Source organism: Anabrus simplex, chromosome 9 (genome assembly GCF_040414725.1).
Source record: "Anabrus simplex isolate iqAnaSimp1 chromosome 9, ASM4041472v1, whole genome shotgun sequence".
Lineage (NCBI taxonomy): Eukaryota > Metazoa > Arthropoda > Insecta > Orthoptera > Tettigoniidae > Anabrus > Anabrus simplex.
In genome coordinates, this window is record NC_090273.1 from 20,927,355 (window position 1) to 20,947,901 (window position 20,547).

At 39.0% G+C, this 20,547-nt stretch overlaps 1 protein-coding gene across 2 annotated transcripts in view; it reads left to right on the forward strand.

Moving 5' to 3' along the window:
* tank (EI24 domain-containing protein tank) overlaps positions 1 to 17,969 on the forward strand; it is a 37,640-nt gene extending 19,671 nt beyond the window's left edge. The window contains exons 6-7 of one of the 2 annotated variants that reach the window (XM_067153866.2): positions 3,713 to 3,787; positions 9,238 to 17,969. In XM_067153866.2, the coding sequence (XP_067009967.2) occupies positions 3,713 to 3,787; positions 9,238 to 9,364 (202 nt within the window). In that variant the 3' untranslated portion in view covers positions 9,365 to 17,969. Of the gene's footprint in view, positions 1 to 3,712; positions 3,788 to 5,557; positions 6,129 to 9,237 lie in introns of those variants that run through there. The other variant, XM_067153867.2, reaches the window with a different exon arrangement.
* The last annotated feature ends 2,578 nt before the right edge of the window (positions 17,970 to 20,547 follow it).

The window sequence follows — 20,547 nt, forward strand, 5'->3', positions numbered from 1 at the left end:
GAAGTAGCTACTTTCATTCCTATTGGCCAGTGTAAAGTGGCACGTGATCTCGTTCCCGTCAATAATGTTAATCATAATCTGTTACCAACCCCAACACAATAACAGCACAAGAAAATGTAACATGTTGCTTGTCCCTATACCACAAGTTTTGTCCAGATCCTATCGTAACCGTCCGCACGGCAAGAACCACTCCAGACCAATGGTCTTGTCCAGGTCCTATCCTAACATCCGCACGGCAAGAACAACTCCTCACCGATCATGTAACAATAATCACCACCACCAGGTATCGAAGCACCACCTACTCATTAGTTCCTAAGTACACAGGTTGGCAGGTCTGAGCAATGCTTGACAACATCCTTTCCGAGAAGGCCGCGAGCGTGTAAACAAACGGCACAATTAAAATATCAAGGAAGGTTCAACCTTTTCAATACAAAACGTGTTGCATGAGATGTTCACAACATAATATTTATTAAATAGTTAGAACCGGTTTCGACGCTCATTGCGTCATCATCAGCTACAAAAATCACAAATGGGCAAAGTACATGTCATAAAAATTGCATTAATAACTCTTGCATGGCTGAATACAAATGGTAGACTGCTTTTTCTTAGAAGCTAGAAGAACTTAAGTAAAATATGATGATGTGATATGACACATAAAAACATAGTAGTTTGATGGGTAAGTGTTGTGCATAAAATTGAACTGATGCTTTGAACATAAAAGTCTGAATATGATGATAAAACGATGTGATAAAAACAAAGTAGTAAAATAGTCACAACTCTTCTTACACCACACACTCAGCACGCTAAACAAGACTCACTACCCTGTTGAGCTGAGACTAATTCGAAGATCAACCTTTATTCAATCGCCCAACATCAGGTGTCCCTGCCTCGACAAAATCTTTTTGTTGGTATTGCTATATAACATCGGACCTGGACTTATGTGCCTGAATTGAACATCAGAAGAGTGGACAATTTTACTACTTTGTTTTTACCACATCGTTTTATCATCATATTCAGACTTTTATGTTCAAAGCATCAGTTCAATTTTATGCACAACACTTACCCATCAAACTACTATGTTTTTATGTGTCATATCACATCATCATATTTTACTTAAGTTCTTCTAGCTTCTAAGAAAAAGCAGTCTACCATTTGTATTCAGCCATGCAAGAGTTATTAATGCAATTTTTATGACATGTACTTTGCCCATTTGTGATTTTTGTAGCTGATGATGACGCAATGAGCGTCGAAACCGGTTCTAACTATTTAATAAATATTATGTTGTGAACATCTTATGCAACACGTTTTGTATTGAAAAGGTTGAACCTTCCTTGATATTTTAATTGTGAATCTCAGTTCAATACGGGAAAATGAAGTTTTTAACTTATAAAAACAAACGGCAGTCGTTACACACGTGTGAAAGTCTTGTCAACCGGGCTGAAGTAATGATCAACTTGCATTCTATGCTAGAGTGGAGAGAAGTGAGAATTTCATCAAAATGAAGATCCATAATTCAAGTTTTAAGGATTCATGCAGAAGTAAACATAAGTGTTTATACATTTCTAAATATTTTTGAGTGTGATTTGATAAAACCTGATGATGTTCTTTCAAAGACGAAACATGTCATTCTATTTTAATTAAGCTGTTTCTTTTTCATGTACATTTCTCCTACCATAAGTTTTCTTTTTTCAGGTGGTTTATAAAATTATTTATGCGCAACGATGCTGAAATATAAATATTATATGCCAGAAAACTGAACCTCAATAAGGCTCATTATAGTTCAAGTTTCATTACGATACAGGTTCTCCACCAATCAGAGTTCATATTTTCATTACGATACAGGTTCTCCACCAGCCCGCCTGGTGGCCATGATCGTTAAGGCGCTGAAGTCTAAAACGGTCTAACACCGAGGTTAGCCGGTTCGAGTCCCGTTGGTCGAAAAAATTTTCACCATCAGAATGTTGGCCGGCAGGGTAGGGGAGGTGGTGGTATACAATTTCTAATCACTAGATTGCGTGCCAAAAGCCTGGATTAAATTCCAAACCTCTCCGCAGTGCTCATATGGAGTGAGGGCATATGACGCTGTTGATGGTGATTCGTCCGTCGGATGGGGACGTTAAGCCTTGAGCAGACCCCTTGGTGCTATTCGACAGGAGTAGGCTATGTGCCGGCACCGGGTTTCACCCTCTCCCTACTATCATATATCACGTCATTCATTTCATCTCATTAACTCCTCTGATGAGGTTGACGTCAGGAAGGGCATCCGGTCATAAAAAACCGCCACGACAAATTCATCTCACCTCATACCCGACCCCGTAGGGAAACGGGACAAGGGTTGGACAAACAAACAGGTTCTCCACCAATCAGAGTTCAGATTTTCATTACGATACAACTGTTTCACCAATTAGGTAAGGATTGCAAAATCAAACATGTCGGATACACATTAACATCAATGCACCTTCTACTTCCAATATTCCACAACCACACGGCACAGTCCCGCAAATTCCTTCACTTACTGCACAATAAACAATTTGTATTTGAAATAAAGCTAGGTTATGATAACCGTCTATCAAAGCTTTGAAAACATATGACATTGTCAAGGTCTTTGATCACTCAAGGAAAATCAATAACCCAGCGCGTGCGCTTTGCGCTCTGCTCTGCACTCAACTGTCAAGCTGCATCTTGGCAGAAATTTATGAATATTTAAAAAATAGAGTTATAAATATCGTTGAGTATAAACAGTCGTATGCAACTCGCCTATAATAGTAATTAAGACACTCGCTTCGCTCATTTTATAAACATACTCTTGTCTTAGTTATTGCCATTATAGGCTTGTTGCATAATGTACTATTATTCAAAATTAGTTTTGGCAAACTGAAAAGCCTAACATTATAAGCTTTTGAGAATTGATACATTTGAAACCATATTTTTGAATTCAACATAACCTTTAAAAATCAATGTAGGCCTAATTTATGCAGTACAAAACTTACTACAGACAGTAGTGACCATATTACAATGGAACATAAAAGAAAAGAAGGCATTTTGCAATCATGTTGGGCGCTTTTATATTGGATCTGCTTTATGTTATTAGATTAGATAATTAAAAACTACATGTGATGTTATTTGGCTTGGCATTATTTATTAGATATTTTTCGATGAGCTTGTCTGATGAAAGTTCCTGACCTGAAAGAAGTTTTCACGGAAAACTGACCAAGATTCCCCAGTAAAAATTAATGTAAAGTATCAAGATTTTAGCTCATGTAATTTAGGTAGGTATGAGCTTTTGAAGCCGGTCCCATCGTATACCTTGCCTGCCTCTCACCCGCAGGCCCCAGGATGATTCCCGGCCAGGTCAGGCATTTTTACCTAGATATGCACTCTGCCTACGTGATTACAATTAATTGAGGAGGTATCTAGCGGTGAGATGGCGACCCCGGTCTAGAGAGCCAGGAATAACGGCCGAGAGGATTCGTCACACTGACTATGTGTTGCCTTGTAATCTGCCAGCCTATGGACTAAGCAGCGGTCGCTTGAAAGGCCACAGCCCTATGTGGTTTCGTTTAGGAGTGTTTGTAAGATTATAATTATATTTAGCCAAATTGTTGATGGTATTAATTCGTTCCTGGATTTCCCGAAGTTTTTTTCATAGTGCCTCCACTGTAATTGGTGATCTTCTAATTAATTTAATCTTGTCTACTTTTTGTGTCCACAGCGGCTGTATTTTCTCTATCCTGTTTCCCCTATTCATAATCAGTGGAAATGATGCAGAGCCTGTTGTTGGAGCATGGTGAGTGATAAACATGTATTCTTATTATTATCTTTAAAGCATTCTTGTGGATGGCACATTTTTAACACCAGTATAGTTGGTCCGTTATTGGACATTATAAATTTTCCAGCTAACTCATTCCTGGTTGCCAGCGTTTTGCCCCAGTGTGCTAAGCCCAGCGAAATGATTTTTTAAATTTTTTTATTTTTATTTTTTGCTATTTGCTTTACGTCACACTGACACAGATAGGTCTTATGGCGACGATGCGCTGATGCTTGGAGCACACTGTATGGTACAAGCATTCTTCATGCAGTTCTGAAAGAAGTTTGGTTTGCCAAAAAACTGGAAATGTGCTTAATATAATCCGTAGTTCATTGGAAATTGTAAAATCACACCTCTACAGTTAGAAATGCCCAGAATTATACAATATATTTACAGTGGTTTTCCGTGGTTTCCAATTTTCATACCAGGCAAATGCTGGGCCTGAACCTTAATTAAGGCCACGGCCACTACCTTCCCACTCGTAGTCCTTTCCTATACCATCGTCGCCATAAGACCTATCTGCGTCGGTGTAACGTAAAGCAGATTGTAAAAGAATAATAATAATAATAATTTCCAAAATTCTCCTGTTTGGTTTCTTCTTTTCCCCAGTTGAGTGATGTATCTCTGCAGTACTCTCTACAAAGGTAGTCGCTCTTCTGGCATAGTCATCAAGTGGCCAAACTGTATCAGTTTGGTTACATCTATCTTATTTTAAATTATTTTCACTCTAATAGCATTCCTGACTTCTTCATTCCGTCTCTCGTGGTTTTACAGTAATGCTTCTAAAGAAGTACATTTCTGCAGCCTGGATATTGCTCTTCTGTCATTCTGTAAATGTCTTTGTTCCTGCTGTGTATGTCAGGATTGGTGCATAATACTGTTTGTACAATACCTCTTCACATTTCATAGGCACTTCCTTATTTGGGATCAGGAATTTACATAAATTTGTATTCATCACCACTTAATGTAATGTAACAATCGCATTATTAACAGGGTGACAGTGACTGAATTTCTGTGAGTTTCTCAGTTTTGAGTTTCAGGCATTTCATATAAGAAGAATAGGGATATTAATTTCACAATGAGAAGTAGAGTAAAAGAGAAATTGATCTATCATGAATACATGTTCACATGACAAAATATAACCAAGGCTTTTGATGTTCGATCAGAGGATCACTAATCACTTTCTCTGCGGACTAGAAAGTAGTCAAGAAAGGACTTGGCTCTTTCACTTGGAGCAAGGAATGTAGAGAAGATCTCAAACCGAGGATCTAAGAAGAAAATATTCTGGGGAGGGAAATTAAGAATTTGGAAGTAAGTTTCATTCTTTGATAGCTTTAGCCTTTGTGCCCAAGGATGATGATGATGATGATTATGCTTTTGACATCATCTCCATACAGGCCATGGAGGCCCTGGGACGGGTGGAAGGTAAAGGCTTCCACTATCCGTTACCTCGGCACTTGATAGGTTCAGTGGTCAGCTCTACGCACAGCCGCCTTTGCCCCCAGGAATTAACCAGGTACTCATTTTAGGTGTAGGCTGAGTGAACCTCAAGGCCATGTGCACCACCAGAAGTGGAAATCTTGTTTCTTAAATTTTTACGACTTCCTGGCGGGGATTCGAACCCACGTCCTTCCGGGAGAACTAAGCACGCCTTTATCGCCTCGGCCAGGCAGCCCCTATGCTTTTGACATGCTTGGAGAAAAATATTACTGATGATCTAACCCCTAACCCCAGTCTGACCATTTTCAGGACAGTTATGTGTGAAGGGTCGGAAACATAGCAGAGGCAGACAGCAGTCCATTTTCTGTCCATGAATACGGAACTTATACATTTGAACCAGGCAGAATCTACCTAGAACCATAAGTACCTTTGAAGCATGGCACAGGTGGCTCAACACTTTAATGTGGAAACCATATCCTTTCTACCATGTCATCCAGTTGCTCCGAAGAGAAACCGGCCGTCGTTCACTAGGACTTTGAGAAATTGGAAGCAGGACACTCTCCACCAAGATTTCACACATTATTGATACCAAAAGAAATAGAGGATATCATTTTTCATTATCTTCGTGGTGTGAATCACAGCTGTGGTTGAAGACTGCATGAAAATAAAACATGCACATTGAGAGAGAGAGACACGCACACACCCCAACGTAACTTCCACAGTAATATTTCTAATGTTTATTTAAAAATCTTATTGTAGCAACTTCTATGTAATTTTGAGTTCCCTTTTTTATGTATGAGGTGAAAAAATGAACAACATTGAGAATTAAAATGGTGACCAAAAGTATGCCGTGATCAAATGTACCAGATTATGAATAAAAAAAGACGGTGACAACATTTTCATTTATGAAATCGCCTAGACCTCCTTGTTCCACTCTGTATCTTTATTAACACTTGGATAAAATCCTGATGCTTGTGCTGTTCTTGCATCAGTTTCCTTGTCCATCTTCTGACAAAACACTTCCCAGGTATTTGACTTCCAGTGATTTGCCATGTAGTTGAATTATCCCTCTTTCGACTCGCTCTCTAGTCAACAGTACCGTCTTACTCTTGGCTATGCCGAGTTTCATACCAAACTCCTCAATTGCCTGATAGTGTGTGTCACTCGTAACTGAGTTTCCTCATCTTCTTTACCCTAAACCACTATATCATATACTATATATTATGGAAGTTTGGTGCCTCATCTCGTCGTTTCTCAATAAATGAAATGGTGTATGGCTTTTAGTGCCGGGAGTGTCCGAGGATATGTTTGGCTCACCAGGTGCAGGTCTTTTGATTTGATGCCCGTAGGCAACCTGCGTGTTGTGATGAGGATGAAATGATGACGAAGACGACACATACACCCGGCCCCCGTGCCAGTGAAATTAACCGATGATGGTTAAAATTCCCGACCCAATCGAACCCGGGAACCCTATGATCAAAGGCCAGCACACTAACCACTTAGCCATGGAGCCGGACGTTTCTCAATATCTAAACAAGGGCACACTCTTCTTTTTCTGCACTTAGACATTCTACTGCAATTGTGACTAGAATACATTGTACTTAGATTGTTGTCTTAATCATATCATAACACTGGCAAGCTGGGAAGCTCAGGTGGTAGATGTTAGTACTTTTTCCTGCTTGCCTTACATTGTTGTTATCAATGTGGAAAATACCACCTTCTTATTACCTTCCTCCTTCCCTTCTACTTTCCTCAACATATGCCTTAACGTTATATCTGGATAGCACCTTACTGTACTTCCATTCCTCCACACACTTTCTGTACATGTCTAACATTAGAGTTACCCATGACCAAACTTCCCTGACACTGCAGAACCTACTTCCTTGTGCCTTCTCTCCCGCTTATGACCCTGTTCCACCTCCCTCTTCCTGTTCTATCCTCTACCTCTAAGTTTCCTACCGTTCCCTTTCCTCTTGCCTCGCCCCTTCCTCAGTAACACTTCCCTCGGCCGTTCTACCTGTAGTGACTTGTACCGCTTCCTCACCGATATTTCTCCTGAACTCACTCCCTGATGTCCGGCTCCATGGCTAAATGGTTAGCGTGCTGGCCTTTGGTCACAGGGGTCTCGGGTTTGATTCCCGGCAGGGTCGGGAATTTTAACCCTAATGGGTTAATTTCGCTGGCACGGGGGCTGGATGTATGTGTCGTCTTCATCATCATTTCATCCTCATCACGATTCTCAGGTCACCTATGGGCGTCAAATAGAAAAGACCTGCATCTGGCGAGCCAAACTTGTCCTCGGACACTCCCGGCACTAAAAGCCATACGCCATTTCATTTCATACTCCCTGATGAGTACCCTTAGCCCTCAGTTTCCTTCCCCTTAAAACCTTAGCCCACCTCTCTTCCACAACTTTTCCACTTCCTTCCCTTCCCTCTTGTTTGCAGATCATACATCAGGCTGACTTCGCAGTATATAAAGGGCAGCCAAATGAAAATCAAACACTCGCTACAACATGACCATGGAATGGTTTTCTTCAAAAGTAATTACCAAAAGCGTTAATAGACTTATCCCAGTGGGAGACGAGAGGATCGATTCCAGTTTTGTAAGAGGTAGGTCACTGACGGATCCACAACCACACACACTTTGCAGTTCCTCATCCGAATGAAACCATCATCCATAAATATCTTTCTTCAGGTCGACAAAAATGCGAAAATCACAAGGTGAAAAATCTGGACTGTACAGAGAATGTTAAAGCTTTTCCCAACCAAATCAGGAGTAATGGCTCGATGGACTTGTTCTGGGCAGTGATGTGCGCCCTTCTCGGAGTCTCCTATGCCACTCGTGCAGATTCGCCATGGACAAGCAGTTTAATTAATTTCGTGTGGCTATTTCTAGCCGGGTGCAGCCCTTGTAAGGCAGACCCTCCGATAAGGATGGGCGGCATCTGCCATGTGTAGGTAACTGCGTGTTATTGTGATGGAGGATAGTGTTGTGTGTGGTGTGTGAGTTGCAGCACAAACACCCAGCCCCCGAGCAACTGGAATTAACCAATGAAGGTTAAAATCCCCGACCCGGCCGGGAATCAAACCCGGGACCCTCTGAACCAAAACCCAGTACGCTGACCATTCAGTCAACGAGTCAGACATGGACAAGCAGTGTTCACCATACACAGCAGACATGCGATGATGAGTTTCACGTACTACAGCACCCTCAGTCACCAGAAAAACAGTCACACTTTTCTGCTCTTCTTTGCTTGCCTCCATTTGTACAGCTGGACGAACACACTAGACCAGTCCGCACTCCAGCAACTGTGTGCACATATGAGTTGTCACTGTGCAGTTCTTCTACCACAGCAATGGCAGTATCGATACGTAACAATAGTGTTGCCACGTTTCATGCGGCATGTGTGTTATGGCGGGTGTTCAGTTTTCATTTGACTGCCCCTTATATATGCCTTTGCTGGCGAGACCTCATGTTTACAGTGCACTATGTCTTCTGGTATGCACTAGAATACGTTTGTTACTTTCATTTACCCCTCTCAAAAACATCCTCGGCTTTGACAATATGAAAGTGATTGAGGTAATGAGTGATGCTAGTAATACCATTCCTTATGCAGCTAGTTTCTGGTGTAAAATATCACTCATAGGATCGGTTGGTGCATGCGTTTCAGGGGGCTTAGTAGAGTGATATGTAACAGCAACTTCTGGCCCGGTGAGGAAAGCAATAGGAAAATACCTCACTCCTCATTTCCCTAGTGACACCTAGGCTATGAATGACAACTGTTGGCCGAGCCATGGAGAATCAAACCAGCCTTCAGGCTGAATACCCAACATACATACAGCCTCTTATATACTGTATTAGGTGCAGTCAAGCCCTTTGCTTCTAACAAGAAGAAATATATATATGGTTTCTTTGAAAATGTTTTTGTACCTATACAAATTGTTGATTAATTTTGTGTTATTGAGTAATGCTCATTGTGTTTTCAGTGATTATCCTCTCCAGCTATTTTCTCCAGTGATAATAATATCTAATGCATTGTTCAACCGCACAATCGGACATAAGGCTCCTTCCACTCCAGTTGCCACTCAGGAAAGCGCCCGAGTTCGAAGATGATCGACATACATCTACGGCCGGGACTTGCACAGTCAAGCACGGACAAGAGTCGCTGTTTTATTTTTGTTCATCGTTCGCAAGAGAGAGATGGTGGGGATAGTTGTGTTCAGCTGTTCCAGACTAGGAACTTCTCAGCTCTCTGTTACTCTTTTTTTAAAGGAGACTACAGTACCATTCTTTAATATTGTTATCCATTAAGGATCCACTTGCCAATGTGATGTTCTTAAAATATATTTTATTATCATTGAAATGATTGTGCATATTGAATGCAATGTGGTATGAATGGGAAAATTTGTTTATTTGTACCTGGTATTCTTCGGAAGTTATTAAAATACTTGTGATTGAAATGTTTTAACAGTTAGGCCTAATGCAGCATTAAGAGCAATGTGGTGTCTGATAGGTAGCGTACAAAGTAATTTCTATTGTTCAACTTAACTCTGAAATTTTAGAATTAGGGACATTTTTGACGAAGTGAGCGGACTCCTGCATATATCAAATTTTAAAGAAGACGTGAGTTAATAACCGATGATTGTTTTGAAAAATTAGTTAATAAGGGTATCATTGGTCACTGTGATGCAACTGTAGGGTATTTTGTAAAACTTGTTTTTCTCAATAACATTTGTATCTTCTTATTCTCCTCCTTCCTCCTGGTATTATTCCCATCAAAGTGCAATATCTCCACTGTATTAATTTTGTTGCATCTATAGGGCAGACACCTACACTTCTATACAAATTGTACTGGTACACAGCTAGTAGTTTTCCTTACCAGTCCTTCAGGCCCATTTCTTTTCCTCGGGCACTTCCAGATCTTATCTCTTATAGCTCTGTCATAGGCCTTTTCTATACCCAGGAATACAATAACCCGGATCTTGCCTTTCTCCCAATACTTTTCCATCAGCATGCCGGTGTAAAAATTAGATCCATTGTTGATCTGTTACTTCTGAATCCATATTGCTCCTCCTCTAACTGGTTCAGTGATGGTTCTCAATTTCCTTCTTTAGTATTTTTAGCCCATGAGACAGCAGGGTTATTCCTCTATAGTTGGTGGGTTTCCGTCTGCTGCCTTTCTTAAACAGGGGAATTATAAAACCCTTGCTCCAATCTGCAGGTATTTTGTTGTGTGTCCATACAGCATTTAGTACTCTGTGCAGCCATTGTATGCCCTCCCAAGGGTCAGTATGTTCAGTAAACCTTCCCTATTTCCTGATACTGATGCTGAGGACATTGGTACCATTTACTGGATAATGTTCTGAGCTGCTCTACAGTTTCATTTTGAAGTTCACACATTACCCTTGTTGTGTAGGTCTGCACATATTCTTCAATTGATCCTGACTGAAGCTGCCCAGGTTCTTTAGAGGAATATGAAAGCCAGGAATTTTTTCTTTGCATCCTTTAAGCTGTGCAATCATCACCACCACCACCATAAACCAACTCCACCTGCCTGGGTGTGGTAAATAAGTGGTCCAGGTAGACACTCCAGCTGTCATACTTCTAGGTTTTGTTTTATCTGGTCAGACCATCTCTTCCTCAGCTGACCTGTTACTTCTTTCTCATACCGCACTCTGGCTGTCCTCTGTGGGTCTATTCTCTTTAGGTGACCAAACCGTCTTAATCTAGTTTCAGTTGTGCAGTGCAGAGGGCGTTTGTGCTTTGTTCTGTTTTGTCCACTTTGATGAAATATGAGAGGTCATTCTTTCTTGTGATATTTTCATTGTCAGTCTTCATCTCTTTTAACCCTTGCATTCTCAGACACCTTCTTACTGAGCAAAAGTCAAGAAAATCATACTATATTATAAAAACATACTATGCATATTGTTGAACAGAATCAAATGTTTAACACTCCAGAAAATATGTTACTATGTACACATCTCTCATTTTCAAGAGGCCTATGGTTGAGGATTTTCCACCTTCCCCCACCCTTCTTGGCCATTGGGTCTGAATTCCCAGTCATCATTTTCACAAACATTACTATTATCTCTAACATTAGTTTCAGCAACACCTTTTGAAGTTTAGCCACAAACTGACAGCATCTGGCATTGTATCCTTGTTCCAGATTTTCTTCGATTTTGCCTCATTTACAGAGAGCCTGATCTTGCTTGCTAAATTCTCCATGACTGTATACGTGTGGATCAGTTCCACTCTTGATCTGGAAAGTCATAAGCTATGTGCGTAATGTTCTCCATGATATAATGTTGTAAAAGTAATTATTATTGCTGATGTCATATATGAACAAAATGAATGTGCTGGATATGATTCATATCACACTATGACACATGTCTGTGATGAAGAGCAAGGAAGGAACAAGAAACTGTGCTTTGGTTGCAACGATAACAACTGTTCAACCAATAGCTGAATGAGAAACTCATGAGCCCACGTAGGAGAGAGACACAATGGAAGAACCTTACTTGTTTCAAGGAATATGTGTAGAGATTATTTATTTACATTCAAGTTGAGCCTCTGTTGACTGTGTAGTGACAATTAATCCCATTTTCAAGGTCTAGATCTTGTTCTTACACTGGCTGTAACATCCTGCCATTATCTCCCAAGCTTATTGATCCGTGCCTTCTTTTGCTCTTCTGGCAGGGAAACCCACTCTCTCTATCTTCTGATTCTGTTTCAGACCTCTTAATACCTTTTGACTATCATTGTTACTGATTTTCTTTTCTGGGTTATTGATCCGTCTCAGATCTTCTTTAGTTGGCCATTAGTTTTACGGAAGATGTGCTCACAGAACAGTAATCTTTCCTTTTTAATTGATGATGTCATTGGTTCTATCTTGCTGTATAATTCCTAATTAGATCTCAGTTGTACCTGGGAGTTATCCCATCTGTTGCAAATTTTTTTCCAAGCTGGCTGACTTGCCCCTGTCTATTCACAAAGCATATAATCCGTCTGGTTTAACAACCATGCTGTAGTATCTAAGCTTGGCTCCTATACTTGTTTTCTTTCCTCCTCAAGATAACAAATGTACAGTTGCAGGATGGAGGTGTACTGATTTTAAATGCTGCTTTGGCTGGTTTATGCAGAAAATGAGCATACATTATTTGCATCATATCCCACTATTGCTTAAAAGCAAGAATTTTAATTTCTTTTTTAACTTTTGAATTAATAGGGATCTGAAGTTGAATCATTGAAGGAAGCTTTTTTTTCTCTTGTATGCAGGTTAAATAATTAGCTCACAACTTCTATCGGTGTGATATGAGCAAGGGAGTCCTATCATAGTATTCTCACTCAAGAGTTTGAATTAGATAACCAATGTCTTTTTTCACCACTTCATTCAGTTACAAAATATTCTTTAAATAATTGCTGCCATGGACTGGATCCAAACTGTTATTCTGTCTGATTGAGACATATCAAATTCAGGATTTTTTGTGTTCAGGTGCCCACTGTAAGCAATGGGCAGCTAATTTTTCTGATGTAGAGGTGTGGACTGACTGTAACTTGACATTCATCAAATAAGAATGGATAATTGATCTATGTGTTATTTATATAGAACCAACTTATTGTTGAATTGTAATTATTTTTAGAATAATTCAATATAACCAAAATTGCCAACTTTTGTAGATACATGCAAGTCTTTCCCAAACAAGAATCATTAATATCTTAGTACTTTGATTTCTTCATTACATGGGTACCATAAGAGTAAAAGAAGAGCTCAATTCAGTGGAGATCTCAGACAAAAAATTGCCATAATCTATTTCCAATGTTTGTGTTATTTACTCTCACGTTGGCATTCATATCTTGCCATCGTTGTTTGATTTATAACATGGTTATATCTCTGAAGAGTGATCTTTTGTTTAATTTTTTGTTCACCATTGACATTTAATGTGTTTGTTTAATGTAATTAATGGCAAGGCTCTATATTTTTGACAGTTCCTGCTGTTCCATAGTGTGGAATGTTGACAAAATTAACATATAGCTAGACAGTACTTAGAAAATTTTCAGTATCTTACAGTGCCAATTTAGTGATCATTATTGCTTCCCCTTTTCCAGCTGACACTGGGTGTATACAAACTTGGCTCCTCTCCACTTCATCCTGTCTCTCTACCATTCCTTGTCCAACACTGTGTTCCAGTGTAAGTTCCGTTGTCCTATGCTGTTCTTTAGAGAGTACGTCTGTTGTAATCTTGGTCTTCCTCATCCTCTCTTTCCTCTCATTTATCTTTCCAGTGGTTATCTTGGCAGTCTTTCTTCTTTTATCCACTTGACATGTCCAAACTTCCTTGATCTGTTCTTTTCCACTTTTGTCATTTAGTTTTTGCACATTTAGCTCCTTTTTATGTCCTCATTTCTGACTCTATCCCTCCTTGTCTTCTGCACCATATTCGTGCCTGTACTCGCAAATTAATTGGAAAATCACAGTAACTTATGCATTTTATGGATTATTTTTGCACTTATAATTTGTGTTGGTAGATTTGATGGCAGATAAAATAACTCCTGCAGGACAAAATTCTGGCACCTCAGCATCTCGGAAAGATGTAAAAGTAGTTAGTGGAATAAAGCCAATAACACTATGTTCATAGGGACATTTTTCTTGTTTTGATCGAACAGATTGCCCCCAGGCACTTGTTGTAAATGTTTAGGTACACTCTGGATATGATTTTCTGAGCATTATTATGAAAATGTAACTAATATAAGGATCCATATTGCTGGTTTCTACGAGACAGTTTCTGTTTATCCAAAGATGACCAACACCTTAAAGTGAAACAAATCATACTGCCATCATTAGAAATGTTTACCTTGATCTGTGGAACGGTTTAGGCTGAGTAACGTTTGCTTGTTAGGTCAAGATCCGTTTCTTGTTCAGGCACCTGACTAAGTCCATATTAAGTGATTGAAAGCAAGCAAGTGACAAACTGAGTGACATCGAGTTGGATCTGTCAAGATGGCCCCTCAAGGTATGTTGATGCCCGCTCTGTTGATGAAGCTGGGAAGCAGAGATGAGCTTGTCAGGGGCTGAGAAGAAATGGATGTAGAAGAACTGGGATTGATGAGGAGAGAGAGCCCATCTTTGTGAAGACGACAGCATATGAAGATTTTGGACATTTTCCATGTCCTTCAGTGTTTTCATGATTGTCCTTGTTTGTTCTTTCTGTTGCTCCCTGCTTCACTACCTCCCACACTGACCTGTCATTATGTTACTCCTATCTTTCTATGTATGACTCGCTTTGTCTTAGTTCATTGACAGCCACGAGGGAAACTACAGTGCCACCTGCTAGAGAAATTATTTTGATTGAAGTCAGTGGTGACCTTGAAGTTTAGAGCAGCAACTTTTCAAACTTAATGATGTAAAATGTACAAAGTATGTCGTCGTCGTCGTCATCATCATCATCATCATCATCATCATCATCATCATCATCCTCTTTTCCCCTTATCCAGGTCCTGCCGTGTCAGGGCATTTATGGCACTGCTCCACCTTCCTCTCTCCTTCCACCATTCCTCTTCCTTCATTTTGTCCCACTCCAGGCTGTTGCGGCTTCTTCTTCTTCTTCTTCTTCTTGCACTCTGCTTTATTGAATCAATCCACCTAGTCCTGTGTCTCCCTTTCCTCCTCTATGTCCCAGCCATCTTAGTTTACTCTTGTTAATTCTCTCATTTAGATTTTCCATTCCAACCTCCTTTCTCACATCTTTGTTTCTCATCTGTCTTTCCCATCATACTTCTTGGGTATGTATTCTGAAAAACAGCAGACTTTATAGTTCAGTTTTGTAAAGGTGTGCAAGAGTCTAATTTTATGTTAAGATATCACAATTTGATGGCCAGAATTGAGCTGTTTGATTAAATTACTTGGTGAACTATTACTTTTGAGGCAGGATACAAATAAATGTCCCTACCAGCAAAATTTCAAAACTATATAAACACAAATTTTTTTCAGTGTAGAAAAAATAAATTCAAGAATTGAAGCATTAAAGGAGAACAAACATCTATGGTACATTTCGCATGTAATGTTGATGTAAATATATAACTTGAATGAACACAGATTTCTCAGCACTGAATAGGTTGTTTTTGGAGGTTTAAATACAAACTGTGGTACTCCTCCTTCAGTATATCTTGCAAATCCTTCTTTCACTCCTTCATAACTGGCAGATTATTCAAATACACAGGAACCAAGTCAAAAGTTGAACATTTAATGCCAGTTACCGTATTTCTTGGTGACACGTATTACGTTACTCTTTCTGCATCTCATTCCTGTCAGTACTTGTAAATCATGTGGCAACAACTGTTCACTACAGTGCATAACAGTGTCAGCCCAACACAGTCAACAAAAGCTAAATGCCTTACAGTACATGAATACTGTATGTGTGCACCAAGCAAGCAACACAGACCAAGTGTCCTAGAAGAGAGAGACTTGCCGTGCTTTTTGACCGATCTGTTATGGGTTGAAGTATGGAACAGAGAGATTTTAAAAGCATAAAACATGCACGCACGCACGCACGCACGTGCACACACACACAATAATAATGTCAGTTTGCATGTTCATTTTGTTAGCAAGAAATTAACTAAACTTAAATAATTCAGTTCGTAACATTGCTATCGCATCTTTGCACAGGAAACAAAGTGTAACATAAACTTTTGTTCCGAGGGTTTTAAAATGCATTTCGCTCAGAATTTTGGAATACTGAGGCCATCTGTTGCAAACTAAGTGCAAATACAGATCAAGGACACATGATAAACATTAGTTCTGTCAACTCCATTTTCACAAAGATGTAACATAGACATTTGTTCTGTGCCTACACCTCGATATTAAAGATTTTATTGTCTAAAGCAACTATATGCCTGAAAGAAGTGTAAGAGTAATTGCCAGATAAATGGTATAATTCAGTTTTATCTGATATTCTCTAGTGACTTACTTCCCAGCATGCTGTGTCACTTTTAGAATCTAGTAATAACAGCATGAGTAACACGTATAGGAAAAATAAAATTTGAGATAGCTTGTACTTGATCAGAAATATTTCTGAATGTAATAATGAGTGCTTTTAAAGTAATGTGTACATATTTTGAAAGTTAACATACTCCGGATTTTGCAAAATGACCATTCAGTCCCAGGTATAAGTAACTTTATTTAAAACTACTTTCATCAAATTGTTATTCTTATGTAGCTCTAACTCAGAAAAAGTTGTCTGCTTAAGCTCAATCAATCAATCAATCAATCAATCAATCAATCAATCAATTGCATTCAGGGCTGTTGCCCAAATAGCAGATTCCATATTGGTTATCAACCTAGTATTTTCTTAAACGATATTAAAGAAGTTGGTAATTTATCAAACATCTCTCTTGGTATATTATTCTCATCCCTAATTCCTCTTCCTATAAACAAGTATCTGCCCCAATTTGTCCTCTTGAATTCCAAGTTTATCTTCACTAAAAAATCGAGATAAAAAATTAAAACCTCAAAAATTTTTGGGCAACCCCACAGTATACAGCAAACAACGTTTGTATTCAGGGTTTCAAAAGTTTAAGTTCAAGTTACTAGTAACGTAGCCAAAACATAGCATACCGCTATACTTTTTCTTTACAAATTCATATCGCAGTTTGAGGATGCCAGCCACTTTGTGGCATTAATCAGCTGGCAGCAAAAAATGAGAAATGTGCTTAGATATATTGAATATTTTTCGCTTATATTTCACTCATCTCTTTCCTCTTTTTTTTTAGATGGATAGTGATGAAGAATTCGATTTAGAGTGTAGTAGATCCAAGACAAATGTTAAGACACAGTGGGTGTGATACTGCATTCTTGGATTACAGAAGTGATTCTGATGTTAGTTTATGGAGCATCAGGGTGTGGTGGGAAATAAGACATGAATGCAAGACTTTTTAGCAGTCACTGAACATTTTTGATGGCGACTGTTCAAGAAACATTCACTGCTGAACTCCTTTCACTGAATTTATGTTTTACATCATTTGGGCTTTTAATGTATGTCCTAAAGAACACATTCTTTGTGAATAACTTTGAAAATTTCAACTCTCCATAACCTATGTTTATAATAAATTTCACCAAATATAATTGGAAATTTTTGAACCAATGTTTAAAAAATAGTTAAGTGGTTAATTTTCAGTTCACTGGGATAGTATGTGGTTTCTTTTCAATGAGAAAGGAAAGAAAACCCGTTTGGATTGGTCTTGGTTGATGGGGCAGCTCAGTACGTTAGTTGACATGCAATACTAGTTGGTCAGCTCTGCTGTATGTAGGGATTCTCGTTGCTAAGTGAATCATAGTTCATGTAGAACCAATTATCCACTCTTTTATCATTCTAAAGTTGTCTGGAGACTTAATCTTGACACCTGCTAGAAATGTACTGTGTAGTAGTTCTAAGTCATATGTATGTTTGTAAAAATGAAGCTTACTGCTTTGGAACAGGCATCGAATAAATGTAGTTTAGTGTAATAGTTCTGTTGTATTGTTCAAGAGGTTCTCTGAGTGACTGTATTAAGCCAGTGTATCTTAAATTCAATTGTGATATATTTATTCTTAATGGACAAATAGAGGCACTCACGATCATTTTGATCAGTGTCTTAAATTTGCTAAGTAATTGTGTTATGTTAAAAGTGCCACATACATTAATTTATATGAAAATTGTATAAGTAAAATGTATTTGGATATGGCTGTGTGGTTCATTTTATATTCCATGTCTTCACTGTCCCTTTCATTCCGAAATTTACTAAGTGGTGTTATTAGATAACCTCTAAAATCTGCAATTTGATATTCAGCCTATCCTTTCAAACTTTCCTTAAGTGCCTATACTGTCTTGTCACTCAACTGTACATGTTAACTAGAGCATTGATGCCTGTAAAATGGGTGGAGCAAGAGAGTTTAGTGACCTCGATCGTGGAATGGTTATTGGTTGCCACATCAGTAAGCAATCAGGTGGTGGTGTAGGTGTTGATTGTCATAAGAGGAAGTACAACTTGGCAGCCATCCTATCTCAACACTAATTAGAAGGGAAAAAAGAAAGACGACAAACACTTCAAAGTTTGAAGGTGGCAAAACGGTGCATGAAAATAAGGCCTCACAAACTTAACACCATGGGTGTCAGAAAAGAACAAGAATAAGTCAGATAGGAAAGCTGAAAGTGAGGAGCCTGACACAAGTGAGTGAAAACAATGCCAGAGCTGAAGTTGTTCTCTTGCACATGGGCGAGTGTAACCTCAGACTAATTCATGGCCAAAGAGTGTGATCAAGAAGCAAGGTTTAAAGAGAGGTGTAGGCAAAATTACATTACTGAAATTTATATTTTTGTCTTCAGCTATTATTAAACACAGAAAACAAACTTGGCAAATAAATACAGTATACTTAAAAGAACCCTATCCATTTTGTTCAGTGCCCTGACTCATCGAAATATAATAAATTCGAAGTTTTGAAAAAATATTTCGTACCTTTTTCTCGAATACCGTTGGCAATAGACAGCTGAAATTTAATGTAGCTTTATTCAATGTACGTACAAACAAATTGGTGGAAGGAAATTGTTTTAAGTGAAGTAGTTCGAAAAATGAGGCAATTAATTAAAATTTTCATCACTTTTTTTGGCCTTTGCGAACAACATTTTCATGGCTGTAAAATAGGTGCTCCTTAATTTATCAAAATATTCTTCCACTAAAATTTTTTTTTTGCTATGGGCTTTACGTCGCACCGACACAGATAGGTCTTATGGCGACGATGGGATAGGAAAGGCCTAGGAGTTGGAAGGAAGCGGCTGTGGCCTTAATTAAGGTACAGCCCCAGCATTTGCCTGGTGTGAAAATGGGAAACCACGGAAAACCATTTTCAGGGCTGCCGATAGTGGGATTCGAACCTACTATCTCCCGGATGCAAGCTCACAGCCGCGCGCCTCTACGCGCACGGCCAACTCGCCCGGTCCACTAAAATTATTATTGAACTTAGATGTACATCTGTACACAATTTTAAGTTAAAATCTGAGTTTCTGAGAAAAAGGTAGATGAATATGAAAAAAATCATGTTTCTAGAAAAATGCATTTAAAGATGGACACATATCACACTTGGAGTTCTTCACTAAAATTCGCCACATGCATATATTCTGAGTCTCTTTCTTCAAGTTGTGGTTTCTTCCTCTTTGATGCACTCATTTGCTGAAGCAAATCTAGATATTGTTTCCACTGCTGCTTTTGCATCAGCAACACATTTGTCGTCAATGTCTTTTAAAATCCTCAACGCGAATTCACCTGGAGAGAAACCAAGGTTGCGAATTGTGTAAACTCTTCCAGAACTGCCGTTATTAAAGATATCTACTGCATCAGAAGCAGCAATCTGTACAACCTTTCCTGATACAAATGTGGATTTTGAACGCCTTTTCCAAATGAGACTGTTCAGACTTTCATTTGGATTTTGCGTCCTTCTATGGGACACATTTCTTCAGGAAGCCAGGGTGGCTTAAGGCTCTAAACATAAGCTTAATTTCATTAATCACAGCGTCCGGCTCCAAGGCTAAATGGTTAGCGTGCTGGCCTTTGGTCAAAGGGGTCCCGGGTTCGATTCCTGGCAGGGTCGGGAATTTTAACCTTAATTGGTTAATTTCTCTGGCATGGGGAGTGGGTGTGTGTGTCGTCTTCATCATCATTTCATCCTTATCACGACGTGCAGGTCGCCTACGGGGGTCAAATCAAACGACCTGCACCTGGCGAGCCGAACATGTCCTCGGACACTCCCGGCACTAAAAGCCATACGTCATATCATTAATCACAGCTGCAGGAAGGTTACCTTTATGCTCAAATTGTTCTTCATTACTTTGAGCTTTTTAAAATATTTTGTCATTATTTTTATAATTGCAGTTGGTGTGGTTTTCACGGGGGTATGTTTCCAGAATTGTTTCCTGTAAATTCATCCATTATTGGCGAAGTAAGATTCCTAACCTCTTTTGCGAAATATGTCTTGTTTCATAATGGTATGTTCGCTACTTGGGACTTCTTATGTTTTCTTAAATCCTATATGATCTTTCCATAGTTGATTAACTTTAATATACAGATAGCAAAAGACTTTAGTTTATATGTATTTTACTTAAAGTTTACATAGAAACGGTCTCAACAATAACAAATCACATAAGAACAAACATACAGGCTTCTAGATCTTGCCTACAAGAATAATGCAAAAAATGTAACTGTTCTTGAATCTACCTGCAAGAAATGGGAACAGAACTTACATGCAGGCAACTATTCTTTGACAGGTGGGC